This window comes from Fukomys damarensis, unplaced genomic scaffold (genome assembly GCF_012274545.1).
Source record: "Fukomys damarensis isolate Sample0158 unplaced genomic scaffold, DMR_v1.0_HiC HiC_scaffold_18, whole genome shotgun sequence".
Classification (NCBI taxonomy): domain Eukaryota; kingdom Metazoa; phylum Chordata; class Mammalia; order Rodentia; family Bathyergidae; genus Fukomys; species Fukomys damarensis.
Window position 1 is genome coordinate 29,762,990 of NW_022900930.1, and position 20,985 is coordinate 29,783,974.

The 20,985-nt window shown below is 34.3% G+C and overlaps 1 protein-coding gene across 3 annotated transcripts in view; it reads left to right on the forward strand.

The window, feature by feature from the left end:
* Gpm6a (glycoprotein M6A) overlaps positions 1-20,985 on the forward strand; it is a 296,268-nt gene that overhangs the window by 268,653 nt on the left and 6,630 nt on the right. For all 3 annotated transcript variants that reach the window (XM_010629814.3, XM_010629813.3, XM_010629812.2), the window contains exons 3-4: positions 3,604-3,760; positions 18,018-18,171. In XM_010629814.3, the coding sequence (XP_010628116.1) occupies positions 3,604-3,760; positions 18,018-18,171 (311 nt within the window). The remainder of the gene's footprint in view (positions 1-3,603; positions 3,761-18,017; positions 18,172-20,985) is intronic.

Genomic DNA, 20,985 nt, shown 5'->3' on the forward strand with positions numbered 1-20,985 from the left:
TAGAGGCAGTAATAATATTACAATATGCATGGTTCCATTCATGCTAAGATAGAAATTATCAAAATGCATGACAATACACTTGGTTGAGGATATGGAGAAGCGGACATTTTCATGTGTTTCTGATTGAAATACAAAATCCTATAAAGTTACACAGAGGAATTGTGATTATTTAACATATGCCTTCAATTTTTAATGAATTAATCTTTTTATCCTAAAGATACATCTTCAACTATTTGAAATTGCAAATACACAAGGCTATTCATTACTTCAATATGTATACATACAGGATACTGACAACAGCCTAGTAATAAAGTTTAGATAAATAAATCATGGCATTTATAGACATATACCTGTTTAACCATGCAAAATTAGGAAAAATAAATAACATCTAAATTATAAAGAAATATGTAAAATTGTCAGTTTCAGTAACATGATCTTAATATAAAAGAATAGGAAAACAGATCAACGAACTCTTAAATCTAATGTAAAATTGTAAAACTGCAGAATAAAAACCAACCTACAAAAAATTGGCAGCATTACTTTTCATCAATAGTAAATTAGCTGAAACACACGAATCAAGAAACCAATCCTACTTACAATATGAAAAAATATAGGAATACATTTAATCAAAGAGGTGAAAGATATTTACAATGAAAATTGCACTAAATATTAGTGAAAGATATTAAAGAAGATAAAAAATGAAAAGATATCCTAGCTTATGGAAACTAGAAATGTAAACGTCATTAAAATGTCTATATACTAAAAATTATAACAGATTCAGTGGAATCCCTACCAAAATGCCAGTGACATTATTTTGCAGAAATACAAAATTATAATCATAAAATTTATGTGGAACCACAAAAACCCCTCAATAGTCAAAGCAATTTTGTACAAAAAGAATAAAGTTGGGGGCATTGCTCTTCCCAACTTTAAAATATATTATCAAAATCCAGCAACCAAAACAGCATGATTTGGTATAAAAAAAAGATACACAGGCTAATGAATCAAAATAGGAATCCCATAAATAAATCCATACACTGATAGCCATTTAATTTTTTAAAAAGACATTAAGAACATAAATTGTGGACAATTTCATCTTTCTTCAGTAAATGATGCTGAGGAAACTACATATCCTGACTTAAAGATAAATTCAGTACTGTGACATATACTAACACTTTTAGAATACTCACCAGCCTTCCCATAAATTTTAAATATCTTCAGAATAAAAATTTTCCTTAATTTTGGTAGACCTATGAGAAAATACAAGTTTCATGAAAACAAAGATACTTTATCATTTACACACTCCACCTAGAATATTCAACAACACTCAATGTTAAAAAGTGAAATGAAAAGAAAGCAGTTATTAGTGTGTGTTCATGAAAAATTACAGAAGTGCCAATAAATGACAAAAATGTCTATAGCTTGTAGAAGCTCTCAGTATGTATGTGCATATCTAGCTCTACGCCAACCCTGGTCTGACAACCTCGTGTCAGAAATACATAGCTTTCATCACTAAAATCAACTCCCAATCTCAAAGCTATTAATCATATTGATATGATGCCAAATATGGTTTATCTTTTTGAATTAATAAAATTAACATCAAACTATTATAAAAAGTAAAGGACAACAGCTTCTTGTCTTAACTATAATTTTCTTAGAAAATAATGTAGACTTAATGCCTTCAGATGTATTTAATCATCTATCCCATTATTTCTTTCACAAAGAATTTGTTGGTCAAATTTAACATGTCAGTTATTTAAATGAATTTTCGTATAACTGTGCCTTATTTCTTCCAGCTTTTATTTTATATGAGTTCGAAGATGCATCAGTTTAATTTGGATAGCTTTCAATTTGCTTAAATTGTATAGCTCAAATGACAGGATTTACTCTAGCTTTTTAAATAACAGTACTTTATAAAGACTATTACGTGTGAAGAATGAACACATTTTTGCTGTGAAAATTCCATTTGATTGGGTAATTAATTTTTAGGCTGCCTGAAACATAAATTTACTCTGAAATTTAACAATGTTTTCCCACCACTTGGGGGAAGCAGTGTAAATGATGTATTTCTTAGGTTAAATGTTTTATATCATAGTGTTGATGTTACCTCCACATCTGCATGTCACTAGCTGTCTGTTACCTTCACATTGCTGGGACACCTGTCACTTACAAGTTAAAGAAGAAAAGTTTATTTCAGCTCACAGTGTGTAGAGGTTGCAGTCCTAAGTTGGCTGGCTCCAAGGCAGGGCAGCATAGTCCATGAACAATTGCAGGAAACAGCAGGAAGCAAGCAGCAAGCGGCAAGCAGAAAGCCTGCCTTGTTTCTGTCCCTTTCTGTTCTATACAGCTTCGATGCTTCCATTATCCACACCCAGAGCTGTACTAAACCAATTTAGTTATCACACAGCCTTACTCCCAGGGTCATGCATCATAACCCAGCATTACACATGATCCAGCCACCTCTCAAAGCGCCGCCTGTGAGTGGGTGGCGCATTGGTGGGACATCTAGCTACAAGGCATAAACACTGTACTTTTTACAACCCTGACTACACTGAACGGAAAATGTTCAATGGTCATGGTAATGTATAATAAATCCTAGTGGTGAATTTACTTAAAGACCGCAACTGTAGTTATGAATAGTCTTAAAAGATATTATTTAGTATTTAGGAATGGAATGTTTTCTGATCATAAATATTCAAATAGAATCTCACTTCACAAGTCTGTTAATTATTCTTGATAATTACAAGAGATATTAATTACCTAGCTAGAGGGATATAGAACAAGACTATCTCTCTATCAATCATCTATCTTCTTATCTCCATCGAACACCTATGTATCGTTTCTGAGTGTGAAAACTTTCATATTTTCTATGTAAATGTCTTGGTTTATACACATGAATTTTTATTTCCATAGGGCAGTGATTTGTGAGAAAAGGAACATTGTCTTTCCATGCCTTTATGGAATTATGCTTCCGTTGGTTTCAGGTCCACATATATAAAATATCCATTAGCGATTCCGCCCAAAAGCCATTATTCTCAAAATTATACTTTACCTGTAAAATCATATTCTCTTCATTACTGACAGCAGATGCTAGTGATGTTTCTGATGAGGTGGGAAATAATGCACACTTAAAATGAACTATAATGACAAAAATATGGAATTTATGTCAGTTATGAATAATTACTACATCACTAACCAGAAGCTTTTCTTTTTAGTTTTAAAACTAAGTGTTATGCATATAAATCACTTGTTTTGCCTCATAGTGACATTAATGATGATTATTCTGCTTGTTGATAGATGTAGCAAACTCATTTGGAAGCATGTTTCACCTTATTTAAGATTCCCTTGATCTGAACCAGGAAAGGAGGAAGCTGAAAAGGAAGATGGAGAAAGACCTCAAATTCTTTCTTAAAAATGCAGAACAAAATGTATATATGAACGTTAGAAATATAAAATAAAATGATTTAAGATACTTCCTGTGTTATGAAAATCAATACGCTATAATTTTTATTTCAAAAGAACTCTGAGCACTTGAGAATCAATTTCTGCAGACCATCAATAAAAAGTTATTGAGATAAATTATTTTGTCTTCCCCCGCCCCAGGATTGACATCTTTAAGTATGTGATCTACGGCATTGCAGCTGCATTCTTTGTGTATGGCATTTTGCTGATGGTGGAAGGTTTCTTCACAACTGGTGCCATCAAAGATCTCTATGGGGATTTCAAAATCACCACTTGTGGAAGATGTGTTAGCGCCTGGGTATGTTATATCCCTACATTCAGTGTTTACTGTGGGTTTATTTCAGTTGCACAGAAGTATTACATTAATCTGTCAAAAATTGAAGTACTCCTCAAAGTGATATTCCATTCTGTAATGACTGTCTTAACCTTGTGAATATTGTTTCTAAAATAAGATTATTCCTTGTTCTGTTTCAAATTCTAAAGTTGTGTGAAGTATGTTTTGTTTCTAGGGACAAAAAAAAAAAAATCTATTTGTTGGTTTGTGAACCAACCATTTATTTCAAAAGGTTTAAGTGTTCCTATATAAAATAACAAAAATCTATCACAACTTTATGGGCAATGCATGTATCTGAAAGAAATTTCTCCATCTCTCACTATAAAATTGGAACCAATTATATATGTAATTTCTGTGTATTACTGACTTAATTATATTGATGCTGGCCTTCAAACTTCATTGATATGCTACTTAGTAGTAAATGAAATTCATAGTCACACTCATGTTAATGCAATACAAACAAAGCATGTATATGTACAAATGCATATGTATGGTGAAAATTACATAATATGGTTGAAAGTACTTCATATATTTTATGCAGAATAATTTTCGTATAATAAAACATTGGCCCCCTCCATTCTTTTTTTTTTTTTTTTTTTTTTTTTTTTTTTGCGACAGGGTCTCACTATGTAGTTCAGACTGTTCTGGAACTCAACGTGTAGCCCAGGCTGGTCTTGAACTCTCAGTGATCCTCCTGCCTCAGCCTCCCAAGTTCTGAGATTACAGGCATTTGCCACGCTTGGTGGCCCTTCCATTCTTGACTGACATAATTTTCTTTTTTTTAATGTTATATGAGAACATATGCTAATTCAGTATATAATTTCTATGAGGTATGATTGAATAATATGGTGCTTCAAATGAAAAATTTTATTACAGTGAAAGACCCATTGCCATCAAGACACTTTCACTCTTACTGCATTATTCTTGACATTTTGTGAGGCAATACTTTTGTTTGTTCCCTTGCGTCTGTTTCGATGTCCTGCATCAGTTCTGTATGTTGACATTTCATGGTCATTTTGACTTTGGGGAAGAGCCAGAAGTTGTATGCTGTGGGGTCATCTGAATAAGTTGGATGAGGACACACTGCAACATTTTTATGAGCCTTGCTTTCCACTCAACAGCAGTTTCACCACATTTAGTCACACCTCATAAAGACATTTGTGAAAGAGGACTTCCAGAACTGCCTTGGAAAGAGGCAAGAACAATAGAATAAATGTGTTTGTAATGAGGGAAAATATCTTGAAGTAGTTTGACAATGTCTTTTACTGTAAATACATTTTATAGGTTTAAGCAATAGCCATATATTTTGATCACACTTCATATTAAATAAATTGTATTTAGTAATGACATAAATGACTTCAGTCTCATAGCAAAGTTCAAAATTCCTGTTGACAAACTTGTTTTTTTATCTGCTGTAACAAATTCTGTGATGCTCCTATGTATCTATAGGTATTGATAGTAATCTGATAAGATCTTTTGTCTAAGTTGTGGATACTTGTACTCTTTTTGAGAATAATTTCTTTAGGACTCATCTGTTATATTTTGAGAAAAAACATATTGTGCTTAAGCAAATACATAAATTTGAGAAAAGCCAAAATTTCAATATCGTAACTGAAGGGCTTTAAACTGGGCCTACATAAATTTTTTAGATCAGTAATGTCAAAATATAGATTCTAGAGGAAATTTAGATGCATAGTTATCTTGGATTTATGAATAAATGAATATTAGTGGGCCAGTTCTGAGTGATACCTAGGGAATTTTGTAGTAAAGTGGATTTTCTAGTAAGGTAAAATTTGATTTTAGAATAATTTTTAATATTTCTGAATTAATTTCATAATGAATATTTAAATAATAGGCATAGTATTTTTGTAACGTTGCTTGTGAACCTTAGAAATCCATTTAACTTCTGTGGATCACGGTTTTGTCATTGACAAAATCAAAGTCATCCCTAAAGCTCAAAGTCCGTGATGACAGAGAAGTTAAATAGTAAATGAGGGATCTGTAAACACTTTTCACTAACAGAGAATGCTCTTTCACCAGGACCACTGCAGTTAATTGTGCTCTGTCAGACTTGTAAAACTGGTTCACAGCAGAAATAATCACAGAAGAAAATATATATCTATGTATAGATAGTTATTAGCCTCAAATTCAAATATCTATTTTTCTACTGGTACTGGGGATTGAACCAAGCATCTTCAATGAGTATTTTTAAAGCACAACTTGTCTCACATTTTTTTATTGAAGAGTTGTAATTATGTCACAATCCCAACCAACAGACAAAAGAGTAGCAGCAGCGGCCCTGGCTCCTCCAAGTGGCTAGGCGGTAAGAAGTAGGCTCCTCAAGATATCCCCACCCGCTCTCCCACCACCTGTGAGTGGGCACACTGCAGAGGCAGTGTGAGCGAGCAAGGCCTCTGAGTCGTGCTGAGTGAATCCCAACATGGACATGATGGAAGGGACCAGCTCTTGGGCTGCATGAGCACATGGGGGGGGCCTGCAGTGGGTACCTTGCTCAGTCCTGGCACAGCAGCATGCGGACCTGCCCTCTACCCTGAGAGTGCTTGGCACTGTGGCTCCATGGAATCAGAGGGAAATTAGAAAAGATCCATCTTCTGCTTACTTGTGCTATCTCTTTACCTTTCTTCCCTGTTTCCATTTTTACCTTTTTTCAATTTGTGGATAAATTGCTTCTTCTAGTTTTCATTAAGTTCATCTGTTAACCCATTTTACCTGTCTTTCTCACTTTAAAAATGTCTATGTTTTGAAGTTGTACCACTGCATTTCTACTTAGAACATTGAATAATACTGTGGGATGTAATAAGTTGCTTTCATGGTGCAACTATCTGCAAAGCTCCCTGAATTAATACTGAGACATTTATAATTCTATCCCTGTTTTATTATGCTGCATAAAAAATAAAATGCTTATTAATTGGAGCTACATCAACACAAGTGCAATTAATGTTATTTCTTTATTTCTTTTCATTTTTGAGTCAGGGTCTTGCTATGTAGTTCAGTCTGGCCTTGAATTCACCATATGGCCTGGGCTGGCCTCAAACTCCAGGTGATCCTCTTCCCTCATCTGCCTCCTGAATGCTGGGATAATAAGCATGCACCAGGATGCTTGTCTTACAATGAACTTTAAAGCAGAATTATATCATTGAGCACAGGATGCTCATCGATATTCCCTTTCCTTCATGAATACTTTTGGAAACGCAACTTGATCTGCATTATGCATTTCCATTTCCATGTCAAGGCCAATTCATTTCAAAACTGTAGCGCTGCCGAATTCAGAATGTGAGGCCCATGCAACAGAATGACAATATCAACGTTGGCAGTGAAAAATTATACTAGACACTTTATTAAAACATCACATGAAGTTATTACACTATTTTAACAAATACATTTATGATAAATATCAAATGGCATCAGGTAAAGGATATCAAACAATGCTATTGAACCTTTTAAGAATGAACTTATTAATTTTAGTATAGTCATGTATTCCCTTTAGCTATTTTTCCCTTATTGAAATGTAAACCAAAAATATTGGCTTAATTGCCATTTGTGAGGCACTTACTATGTCGTATTTGGGAAATGAGATATTTGTTTTATTCTTACATATTACTGTTGTGATATTATGAATATCAGAATTTATCTATATTGTTCTGATATTTACATTTTAATCCTAATACTGGTAATGTCATATGGGCTTGGGACCCAACATGTTGACCTCATTTATGTGAAGACCTTATGTCCACGTGAGGTCACATTCTGAGACACTAGGTGTCTCAATAGCACTTTATACACCAACACCATTTCATACCTATTTTTAAAGCAATGAAATGATTTTTTGTTACCTTGCACACCGATAAACAAATATATTCTACATTTTGACATTTAAAGACCTTTCCTGTAAACCTCAGATGTTTATAGATTTTGAACATTGCATATTAGACTAGTACGTGTACAATATATTTTATAGAATTACTTTGAAATCTATTCAGCATATCATAATGCAACTTGTGTGAAAGCTTGAAGTGAAAGTTTAGGCTCATCAAGATAATAGAAAAGACATGTTTGTTCGGTGTTTATATGTAGCACTCACTATCTGCATTTTACAGAATATTAGGGCATTTAGTTCTTCAAACAGCTATGTGAAGTACATGCTAATATTAAACTTATTTAACAATTGAGGAAGCTGGGTCCTAGAAAGATGAGTGAGTTGCCCTGGTAGAAAGGGTATAGTGGAACCACATTTGAATTCACGCCTCTGGCTAAAGCCCACGTGATAAGCATCGTGTCAGAATTCATATCATGGTTTTGTGGGTGTTTTGGGTTTTGTTTTTTTGTAGGTTTTTGGTTAATTTAATAGGACAAACCTTTTTATGATGGTTTTTGGTAACTCACCAGACACTTGTTTTGCATCTCAGTGTGATCAAGCTTTGGTAATCGGGAAGCTCCTTCACTGCAGATGCCCTCACTTTTATATTTGCTTTCACCCATAACCATAAATTGCCACCCTTTTCCAGTAGGAGGATGTTTTGCAGCATATGAAAAACTCTGTAGTCAAAGACACTTTGACCAGTATCCATGTCTACGTAGAGGCTTCATCAAGGAACTCATCATTATAGACCAGGGGTCCCCAATCCTTACCTCCACAGAGGAAGATGAACAGAAGCCAAGTGAGAAAAGCTTTTCTGTGTGTACAGTCAGGCTGCATTGCTCACATTAACACCTAAGCTCCAAGTCCTGTCAGATCATCAGGGATTATCAGATTATGGCAGGAACACAAACTCGACTGAACTGCACACACACTAAGGAATCTAGGCTGCCCGATCTGGTAAATCATCCAGTACCATCCCCACCTTCCTGTCCCTGGAAAAATTGTCTTTCACAAAACTGGTTCCTGGTACCAAAATGGCAGGGTGGAGCTAGTACTCTCAACTGTCCTTAAAGTTTAGTGACTTAAGATAAAAACATGCGCGCGCACGCGTGCACACACACACACACACACACACACACACAACCAAAAGAAAAAAAAACAGTTTTAAACCATGACCACCAACGCAGAGTATTTAAAATAAGGATTTGTCTTTCCTTTGGATACTTCAAATACAACATGGGAAAGGCAGCATGATATTTTTTTTCAGATTAGAACACTAAACTTTAACATTGGTTTCTCAGTAAGAGTAGAGAAATGGAGGATAAGGAATGTAGGCTGTTTCAGAAAGAGTGGTAATATTTAAAAATAATGTTTCAAAACCATTACATTGTGGAAGAAGGGACTAGGAGTTTATCTAAAATAGATCTCGCATATGGTTCACAGCTGAATCCACTAAATACTAGGCCAGCAGACTAAGTGTAACATTGAGAATTAACCATGCTGGCACGCAAATTGCAAGAAAGAAATAAAAATTCTCACTCTTTTCAACTACTAATGGTGAAATCTGAAAGAAAATTCTGAGTGGTCTCATAAAACGGCACTGACAAAAAATGGGGAAATTTGCTAGAATTAACAAGCTTCAGTGTTAGATTTTTAAATAACAGACATTTACAAGAGCTAGAAATACAAAATTGGTAAAACAAAGCTTGAATTCTATCTTTCAAATCACCATCAGTTCTGACTGAAACCCAAATTTACTTTATTAAATAATGTAAAATGTTGAAGAACCACTTTGTTTTGTTTTATGTTTAATTTTATTTTATTGATTATCAAATCAAGATATATGCCAAGCTTTTTTAAAGAAAAAATTTTATATTCAGTAGCATTTTAATTATAATTAGATAAATCAATCACATAATTCTGAACATAATATTTAATCATTTATACTTATTTAAATTTTCATAATGTTAAAAATATTCATAATGCTAACATAATTTTTAAAATATAAGTGCTTTAATTAAAATTGTTCAGATTTACATAAATGTGAAGATATATAGTTTTTCCATATTTACCATATCTAGTCCCCCCCTTAATATGATACATTTGCCATAATTAATGAGCCAGTATTAGAGTTATTATCAACTGGAGGATAAACTTTATTTAGATCTTTTTTAGTTTTACTAAATATTCTTTTTCTGTGACAGTAATTTATACATCATTACTCCTCTTTCCTTAGGCTGCACTGACTTTCTGAGACAAATTTGTTTTTGATGAGCTTGACAGTTTTGAGAAGAACTAGCTAGATATTTTGTAAATGCATCTGAGTTGTCATTGTATTTTGTTTTTCTTGTGATCTTTTGAGTTATAAAGATCAAGATTATAGAAATAGTGTCTTAAATTAAGTGTGTCTCAAGCACTTGTATAAAAAAGACATCATATAACACATTATTTGATTTAGTTTTCCTAAACAAATAAGTTTTATTAATAATATCTACACTGAATATAATCAGTAGAGCTGTTATAGAATGAATGGAGTTTCTTCAAAGCATTAAAAATAAGATTATCATATGACCTAGAAATCTCTTTTGTGCATTTACCTAAAATAGTTGAAATCAGTATATCTAAGAAATGTCTGCAGTCACTTCTTGGCCTTTGGACTAAGACCAAGTGACAAAATGTCTGTATTTCCATGTTCATTGCCAGACAAACTCTTCACACTAGCCAAGTTGTACAATCAATCTAAGCCTCCATCCACAGGGAATGAATACATAAAAAAGTATGCATTGGAATGCTACATGAAATACTATTCCTTCTTTAAAAAAACATTTTGTCATTTGCTACAATGTAGAGCTGGCGAACATTACGCTAAGTGCAATAAGACACACACGAAAGCAAATGCTATATATTCTCCCATATGTGATGCATCTAACATTGCTGAACTCATAGAAGCAGGGAGTAAAATGAAAGTCACACAGGCTTCAGTTCATTTGAATAAGTACTAGGGAGCGTAGATGCTGGATCATATGGCAAAAGTGTATTTAGTTTTGTAAAAACTGTCCCAACTCTTGCAAAGTGGCTGCACCACCAAGGACTGAGAGTCTTGGCATTGAAATTAGTTTTACATTTTAGAAGGATAGTTCTGATAACAAGTAAGAGCTGGATTGAAGAAGAAGAAGACTTAAATCAGGGAGAAATTCATAAGTTTTACTCCATCTCTTATGTTGTTAATACTTACTGGCATATGCATATATCCACCATATTTCTTCCACTTGCTTGAACGGTAAATTTTTGGCAAACAATCTATATTTTAAGTAGATCTTGTCATTTTCAATTCAGTTTAATATGATTCTTTTTTTTCTCACAGCCATTTTGAGAGGCCTATTTCTAAAGGACCCCGATAGATTTGACATGGGTCTGCCTTATATTTTTTCATTCTCTTCCTACTTGTTAGCTAAATGAGCTTCATGTGACAAAGGAAGCAAGCCCCTAGCTGGGAAATCTGTGTGAGTTGCTGTGTAGGTAAGTGGGTGTGCCCCTAACAGCATCCCGTTTCCCCGATTCCTCGGGGTATTCTGCAGCGAGGTGGAATAAACCCGAGACAGTATTTAGAAATCTTTAGTCGCTTACTAAGATATATCTTAATAGTACTCAATGTGTCTGTCATTGTTTTCCTTTATGTCAACTTCTAATAGAAGCTTTTAAAGGCAGTTTCATTTCATTTCTTTTCTTTTTTCTTTCTTTATCAATTTTTCTTACTTTCAATTTGAGGAAGCGAAAGCAATATAAATAGTTCTCACTTGAATGGGAGAAAGCATTAATCTAAATTCTATCATGATTACAAGATACCTAAGACTATATAACTTTATAAAGAAAAGAATTTTATTTAGTTTAGATTTTAGAGTTTTACAGGCTGAAAAAGAAACAGCATACCATCAGCTCCTTGGATCCATCGCGTTAGAATAGAGGCATGTTAGGAAAGGAAGTGATCACATGGTAAGGCATAGAGCCAGAGCATTAGGCTGGCTCTTTTACAAAAAGTCTCTCCAAAACTAACTTAAGGTCTCACAGAACTACCTTAATCATTTTATGAGGCAATAACCCCATGACCTTCCAGTAGCCCACTCCTCTTTAAGGTCCCAGGATCTTAACAATACTGCATGAAAGACCAAGCCTTCAAAGCACGAACTATTTTATACCAGGAAGTTTGAGTAGTTTCAGTTCCTTCTTTCATTAATAAGTCTCCTTAAATTATAGCAATGGTTTGTTTTATATATTTTTAAAAGTTGTGGCTGAATTATGTATTACCATACCTTCTTTTCCTGGCAATCATTTTCTTTGTGTTGGCATCACATTTCTAAGAAAATGTTTCTAAGGCAAGAGGACTTCTAGTGTTTGTATTTCTAAAAAAATTATAGTTGGCCCCACTTCTACAAGTTTATGGGTTACAGTATGATGTTGAATACATAAGTACATTGTACAATGATGAAATCAGGCTCATTACCATATCGGTCACCTCAAACATTTATTATTTATTCATGGTGAATATTCAAGGTCATCTTTTCTAGCTATCGTTAAATATATAATGCATTACTCTTAGTTATAGTTACTTTATAATGCAATAAAACTTGAGAATTTTTCTATTTATCTTATTGTAACTTTTTACCTGTTTCTCAACCTCTCCCCAACTCCTACCCAATTAAAGCTTTTTTTGCATATACCTCATGGTCATTTGAACATCTTCTCTTAAAAATTATCTATTCATGCCCTGTATGTATTTTTAAAAGTTAATTTTATTGGTACATTTTAGATATACATAATAACATTCATTATAAGGACTCTGTGCTTGTACCTAACATATCTTAATTCTTCTTTTCTTCCCATCCCACTCCCTCCTTGAGGCCGTCTTCCCCTTCTTATCTACAAAAGCTTTGTGTTCATTTTTCCTTTTATTCTGTCTTTTTCTTCTTTTTCCTTCCTTTCTTTCCCCTCATCCCCTCCCTAATTCCCATTTTTTAATTGGAACATTTAAAAATGTTTTGTTTTGCTATCGAGTTGAGCTTCTTATATATTCTGGATATCAATCACTTAGCATATGCATAATTTGCAAATATTTTCTGTAGATTTCCTCTTCCCTCTGCTCACTGTTTCCATTGCTATGCAGAAGCTTTTTAGTTGGATGTAATCCTATTCATCTACTCCTACTTTTGTTTGTGCTGTTAGTCTTTTCCCAAAACTTCTTGAACAGACCAATACATTGAGGCTTATCTCTAATGTTCTCTTCTTTTACAGGTTCCAGACTTACATTTAAATTTAATCCATTTTTAGTTGATTTTCCTAGAGCGATAATGATTTAATTTTATTTTTCTGCATGTAGAATCCAATTTTCCCAGCGCCTCTACTGAAAAGACAGTTCTTGGCACTTTTGTCAAAAGTCTTGGCTGTAAATGTGTGGATTTCTTTATGTCTTTTTATGGCTTCTGCTTTCCTTTCTTTTTTAGTACTAATATTTCATCTATTATCTGGATGTACCATAGCTTATACACCTACTGAAGTACATCTTGAAAGCTTTCAAATTGGACAATTGTGAATAAAGTTGTTATAAACAAAATGAATCATTTTAAGAAATATTTTCTGATTACAACTTCTTGTACAGGTAATTTGGGCCATAATATGTATAGCGATGAGGATGATAAAATTGCATATTTTCAAGTAATTCACATAATGACAGTAATTTTTGCATTAAGCGATACCTACATAATTTATAGAGCGGACTTTAATACTTTTGCTATGCTACTTTGCATTTGGAATAATAACATATTTATTTGATTTATTTTTATTTATTTATTGTCACCTAGAGACAATTTTACCTTCTGCACATCTTGAGATTTTTTTTCCATAACAAACAACTAGTGGGTAGAAGACGGTGTTGTTTCCAAAAGTCCTCATAGCAAAAGTCCTCATAGCAAAAATTATCTGGTTTCAAATTTTGGTAGTGCCAAATTGGATAAATCCTGATTGAGATATTTAGCTCAAGTACAGTAGCCTACTTATCCATAAAAGTGACTCTTTCAATGAAATTAGCATATATTTGTGGCACATGATCTGTTTATCATTTTCATTTTTAAGACTAAGCTCTAGAGTTTAATGATGAAGGTCAAAGAAGCCTTCACATCAGGTATACTCATGAAATTTTCTACTTCACTAAAGTAGATGCTCATAACATTGGGTACCCATTAGAATCACCTGCAGAAATTTTCAAGACAGATATAATTGGCACACTAAAGGCCTAAGCAACTCTTTCTCTTTCACATTATTACTCAGATGATCCTTATGTGTTGCCTAGGTTGAAAACCACTATAAGAAGGTGCACTTTCTCAATTCAATGTCTACTTGATCATAGGATCTTTAAACTTTCAGCTATTTTTACATTTGATGAAATCTGAAGAGGTTTCCTTTTGTTGTTGAACTGGAAATGCCATAGGATTGAAACTTATTAAACCCACCCCAAGATGAGAAATATCATTAAAAGTATACTGTGGTGCCGTATAGGGTTCTAAGCTTCTGTAAACTATTTTCATACCAATTCCTTGAAGCAGTTAATGAAAAGAGTATCTTATAAACAGTGACCTGTGTCCAATTTTGATATCTTTATTTCTTTCTTAAAAGGGGACTTTCAATATATGAATAGGTTTCATTTTGTTCAACTCACTGAAGTTTAAATCTTTCTTATACCTGAAATTAATTTCATCAGAACACTTCCTTTAATAAGTAACATATTTTCTTCAGCAGTTGGGCCATTTCCAGACTCAGAGACTTTTAGAATTTGACTTTTGTAACTGAATTCTTTTCTTCACTGCTACTAACTTCCTTCCAATGTGTGATTTTTACATCTATTGACCCACATCTGCTAAAATCTCCACAGAAAATATATAGTTGAAGAAAATTGTATTTCCTTAGACATTAAATCTAAATTCACAGGTATTTGTATTTAAACTTAATTTCCTTTTATAAATCATTTCACGTTAACTGCAATACAGTCTCAGGAGCTACGTAAACAAGAAGCAATAATAAATAGCCTTGTCACAGAATATGAAAATCTTATCTCTTGCTATTCTGTTTTAATTTCTCTATAAATTTTACCAATGATAGAATATTTGGGTTTACATTAAAGCAATATACATGTTTCTTAATTTACTTTCAAGCTATAAAAATTCATACAAATTTTTAGTTTAATGCTAATATATGGTAAGTCAGTCTTCCATGAATTTATATTAAGTAATAAGAAATATAGGAACTTGAAGGTTTTTGTTTTAACAATCACTTGCATGTTCTGGTGAAATGTTGATAAAAATAGGGATATGATGATGGAATCTTATAGACATTGGTTAAATCCTTGACATCTCTTCCTACTGTTTTATAACAATTTTACTATCAAAGATCAATCAATTAATATAATTCAAAATAAGGAAATTCTACTCAATATTTTTCCTTGTGAGTCAGGAGGAAATAGTTTTATAATAGTATTTTATGTAATATTAATTAATATGTATTTTAATATTCCTAAAAAATTAAGAAAGCCAAGAGGCTGCTTTATAACTTTGACAGTATCATGCTTCCTTCCTGGAACTACCACACATTAAAAGTCCAGTGCCTACGCAAAGTAATAAACATCCAGTGACACATAAAACAGTTTCCTTCTTGTCTACATATAACCTTTCAAAGTACAAAATAGTTCGTGCTAAGGGAAACAACCTCTTCACATTGTGCTTTCTGTAGATCATGTTCACTGCTAAGTGAATGTATAAAGAATCTTCACTTTTGTTTACATTCATATCTAGATGAGAGACGTTTTCTAACTTCTAGTTTCCAAATGATGAAGTGGCTAAGAGGGGTTAAATCATGTCATAAAATTCTGGCCAGGTCATCTGATTTCCTGCAATATTTTTATAATTTCTTCCTAGTTATTTTTTCCCCCACTGTGCTCCCCAAACAAATATTAAAGTTCAACTTCAGAAGTATTTTCTCTAAAATAGAGATTAGTGACTCTGTAGGTAATGTTTATGTACAAAGTGCTTTTGAAATCAGAAAAAGGTTTTATAAACTCAAGTTTTCTAATCAAGCGTAGTTTATTAATTTATTGATATTCAGATGGCAAAATACGTATCTGTAATATGACCAGTAATACAAAGCCAGGATAGATTTATAATTACAAGATATTTCACTTATTGCATTTAAAGAGTTTCTAAGTAGGACTATGCATGACTAATTTGAACAATTTCCAACTTTAGAAAATATCTGATTATAAAATAAAATAGAAAATAGAAAAATATAATTATATTTTTTGGCGTTTTAATTTAGATACTTTCATGACTATGAACATCTCCCTGAAATATAACTAGTTTGCAGTCAAAATTCAGAAGCAAAATCTGTTTTAATTTTCTTTGGCACAAACCTTACACATTTACTCCAAAGAAAATATTTTCTCACTGCAGTGATTTATTCTGTAACAACCAGCTTTATTAATTTGCTAAAACATTAGCACTTACAGAAGAAAGAAAAAATAAGTGAGTACTCTGGTTTCAAAAATCATACTTTCTTTTCTTGTGAAGTAGAGGCATCAACAGGGTTCAGAGTGTTACGACTGATTTTAAATCTGAACCTACTGACTCAGGAGTCTCATTGCATGATAAACAGCACCTTTGGAAGAATCTATTTAAAAATTCCCCATGGTATAAAAAAGAACAAGATAGAGAGGCTAGGCCCAAAATATGTTGATTACTATCCCATGGACTTCATAATTTTTTCTACTACAAAGTTGTGTTTTAGGAAGCCGTATTATGTCATTGTTCTTCAGACATTACGCCTGAGATCTATAATTGCAGGAACTTAAAATGTTAATAAAAGAAACATTTTCTCCCAAAGGAGTTCTGTTAACTGAATTTCTTCACATGTGGCATGGTTTCCAAGAATTTTGAAGCTTTTTTGTCTGGAGAGAGAGCATACATTGAATTAATTTTCTAGATACAAGAGTTCCTCGTTTTTAAATTTCTCCCAACATGAAATTAAATCTATCAAAAATGAAAACACCTGAAGGGAGGGCTGGGGGATGGGAAAAAATAAGAACTAAGTCATGTGAAGTACAAGATCCCAATGATGAATGTAATTATATTGTATACCTAAAATGTGCCAATAAACTTTCATCAAAGTCCCCAAAAAAATGAAAACACCCAATATTTTGCTAATGCCTTTTGTGTATCAGGTTTCTAGGTTAAATTATTTTTTTAATGTATTATTTTGTTAAATCCTCACTGGAACATGTGAGGTCCATTTAGAGTTTTTTTTCTATTTTGTAAAGGCAAGAGTAGAGACCCAAAGAACAGCCTACACTCAACCAGTTTAAAAGCTTGTGCCTTTAATCAATATAAGAACTTTTGCGAAATAATTGTACATTTAGGCAAGGGACACACTGTCACATCAAAGCTTTTAAAATAAGTAAACAGAACTTTATCTTTATATGTTACAATCACATGGTAAAATGTGGGAGTTTTTTGCATCATAGAACATAGGTATTGTCACTTGTAGCATACTTACCCATACATTGAAACTTAGCAGATCTTTCTCACCTTGACTGGGTGCAGAAGAAATGATATTATAGCATATGGAAGGCTTTGAGAAAAGAGTAATTCTGAGCTGGCTTCCAAATTGCTCAGTGAGTTTCAGCTATAAATGTGCTTCATTTTCTTCATTCTGGGAGAAATAAAGTACATACAACAAAAATTGTCTTCTTGCACAGGCAAGCAAAATGCTTACTACATGCAGTATGTTTTAATCCTCAATGTTGGGCCAGGGATTTATCTCAGTGGTTCCGCTGCCTGCCTTGCAAGTGTAAGGTCCCAAGTTCAATCCCCAGTACCAAAAACCAAAACTTATTAATACTCAATGGTGTATGTATTTCCACATATTTTTATACTTTTGAACAGTAAAACAAGGAGGAATGTTACTAATACAAATTTCTTCACGGCATCTTTATTTATTTATAATTTTTTTCAGCAAAATTCTCCATTTTCTAGAATCCCCAGCTACTATTTTCTAAACTTTAAATAAATGTGACTTTTAAAGTTCATAAATGAAGCGGTCATTCATGCAGGTACAAGATGTGATTTTTCATGTTGATCTATTCACATAACCCACTGTTTCTCAATTTTTTGTCCTGCAGTCCCTAAGAGTGTTGTGAAAATCAATTCTGTACTAAAAAAGTCTTATGGACAGTATTGAGCTTTGCTGATGGATTGACACTTCCTGCCCAGCGGATGACGCTCTCTCCCTTTTTGCTCCGTGCAGTTTATTCTGCTGACGTACCTCTTCATGCTGGCCTGGCTGGGAGTCACAGCTTTTACTTCCCTTCCCGTGTACATGTACTTCAACGTGTGGACCATCTGCCGGAACACTACCCTGGTGGAGGGGGCCAATCTCTGCCTGGACCTTCGTCAGTTTGGTAGGTATCGATATTGAATCTCTGAGCAGAAAACACCACCTCATATTGTTTTAGTTAAATATCAGCATTCATTTTATTTTTTTTGTGTGTTTGTTTTGGTTGTTTTGTTTTGTTTTGCTTTGCTTTTCGAGACAGGGTCTTGCTAGGTAGTGCAGGCCAGCCTCGAACTCACTGTGCAGCTGAGGCTGGCCTGGAACTCCTTCAGTGATCCTCCTCTCTCAGCCTCCTGAGTGCTGAGATTACAGGCATGCACCACCATGCCTGGATCTCTAACATATTCTACATAGCCTTGGAACCATCATTACCTCCACCACAGAGATAAATTTATCAGACTACTTGTTGTTAAGATCCTGCTTTTTAGATTTAAATAAGAATCGAGAGTGAAAAAAAGTTGGTCTCAGAACATACATTTATTTATTTATTTATTTATTTATTTATTTATTTATTTATTTATTTATTTATTTATTTGGTATTGGCGATGGAACTCAGGTCCTTGCATTTGTGAGGCAGGCGATGGAACCACTGAGCTAAATCCCTGGCCCAAAAACATACATTTATGAACAGGCTGTCAAATTGTGCTTTCTGGTGCTAGCAAGTTACAATTGTGGTTTCCCTACCGTGATTTCTATACTCTTTCAAATGAAATCTGATGTCTGCATTCTATTCTTATTCTCCCATATAAGCAGCAGAAACTGTAAAGTCTATTATGAGGATCACCTGAGAAAGATATATTTAATTGTCATCTAAAATACAGTAATGTGTAGCTAGGAAATTTAGCTTTTAAAGATAATGAAGTCAAAGAATGCTACATAAATTCCCATATCTCCTTGGGTATTGTTATTTAGGGCTACAACCTCATGCAACAATAATCCTTCCCCATATAGACAGGGGTTCACTATGCATAGACTCAATTCTACATACTCTGTCTATGTTAAATTGTTTAATTCTCACAACTGGAGCAATACTGATCCTTCATAGATGCTAAACTGAGGCACAGAGAGGCTAAGAAGTTCTTCAGGTTTACACAGCTGTTACTGACAGGCTGAAAATCTGAATCCAGGAAGTCCTTCCTTAGTCTGTGCTCTTACTCTTAAGCCAGTTGCTTTTGCTATTGAAATAAGTCTGAAATAGAAGTGTGGAAAATTAGAGTCTGATCTCAATTAAACTGCTTGAGATTCTATTTTCTCATTTGTAAAAATATAAGAGCTACAGAATTCATAAAAGTTTTGCAAATCCACAAATGGGTTTGCTTTTTCACTGAACAGATACTAAAAGCCAGCTTCCTAACATCTGCATGCTATCTAAGCAGTGTGCCTCTGATGAAGTTTCTTCATACTCTTGCCCATCAGCCTAAGATTGTTTTTGCTTAATTCAGATGGAAATCATGAATCAGCAAAGTACAACACTGCTAGCAGAATTGGTGTGAGGGACACCAAGTAGTACTGAGTACCAACAGCTGACTTAGTCAACTGTAGGTCACGGCTGCTTCTGCCTGTCACTGCCCAAAGCTGGCTTATGCCGAACACCATAGGTAAACTGTACTGGGTGCTGTTCTCTTCCACTAGTCTCTGTTGGCTGCTGGTCCCTGGAACTCTTTAATATCAACAGCTCTTTATTCAGAAAGGAACACTTTGCCCACACTACTGAGGTTAACCCCCACCCCCAAAGGCTTATAGGACTTTTGGAATTCACATTACCCTGGAAATAAATTATGAGCAGTTTTACAGGAATACTAAAATGAGCCTTTATTTTAATAGACCCTGTCCTGTAGCACAATGAGATCAGTACCCAGGACTACTCCTAGACTAAGATCCAAGGAATGGTTGGGGAATGCTTTTAATGTAGCAGTCAGGCCTGTTTCAATGAGGGCAGGACTGAAAGCTCGCTATTTATGTCAAGTATGCAAAGAAGGGGTTCAGATCCCTCCCTTCCTGATCTTAGCCACTCCAGACCGCCCCTATCCCTCCATCAGCACGGCATCAGCGTGGCATCTCCTGACTGGATGAGAGCTGAGGAGATACCTCAGGCTGACTGTCTGGCTGCACTCATGTTGGAGTGCAGAATGATGGTTTAATTGCCAGGGAGGACACTGATAGATAGCATGGGAGACACTGAAACAAGCTGTCCTAGTCCATTGAAAGGTGGAGGAAGGAAGAAAGAAAGGAGAGAGAGAGAGAGAGAGAGAGAGAGAGAGAGAGAGAGAGATGTGCTGGCTGCTAGTCAAGCCACATCCACATTTCAACTGGCACCAAAAAATTGAGAAAGCCTTGCAATTCTTATCTTTCTCAATACTGCAGAAAGGTAGAGATATTTCTATACAGACCATCTGTGTGAGGCTGTGCACCCATTCTGCAGCACAGCTCTTCTCAGGCCAACTAACGGTGTATACTAAAGCAGTGGACCACCCGCAAGCTGTCATGTAACGTCCTCAGACTCCCTGCAGTCTGATCCAAATGAAATGCAGAATGATGTGCTTTGCACATAACTTTCTTGCCAGGAGGATTCCCACTACAGGGTTTCACTCCTGGAATCAATCGCCTTATAAACATAGGCAACAGTCACCGCAGATCTGCCGCTGGAGGTCACTGCAGAACGGTTGCTTATAACACCTGGTCCTGACATCATGTTCTCTTGTTCAGTGTCTTCATTCGATTGTGCTTATCCTAAAATTGGAGATGACATAACTTGCCTCTGGGGGTTGACAGATAAAATGCAGGAGTACAACTAAATTTAAGCTTCAAATTAGCAAGCAATATTTTTTCAATGATAGTCCCAATATAGTATTGTATGGAACATATTTGTATGAAGTTACTT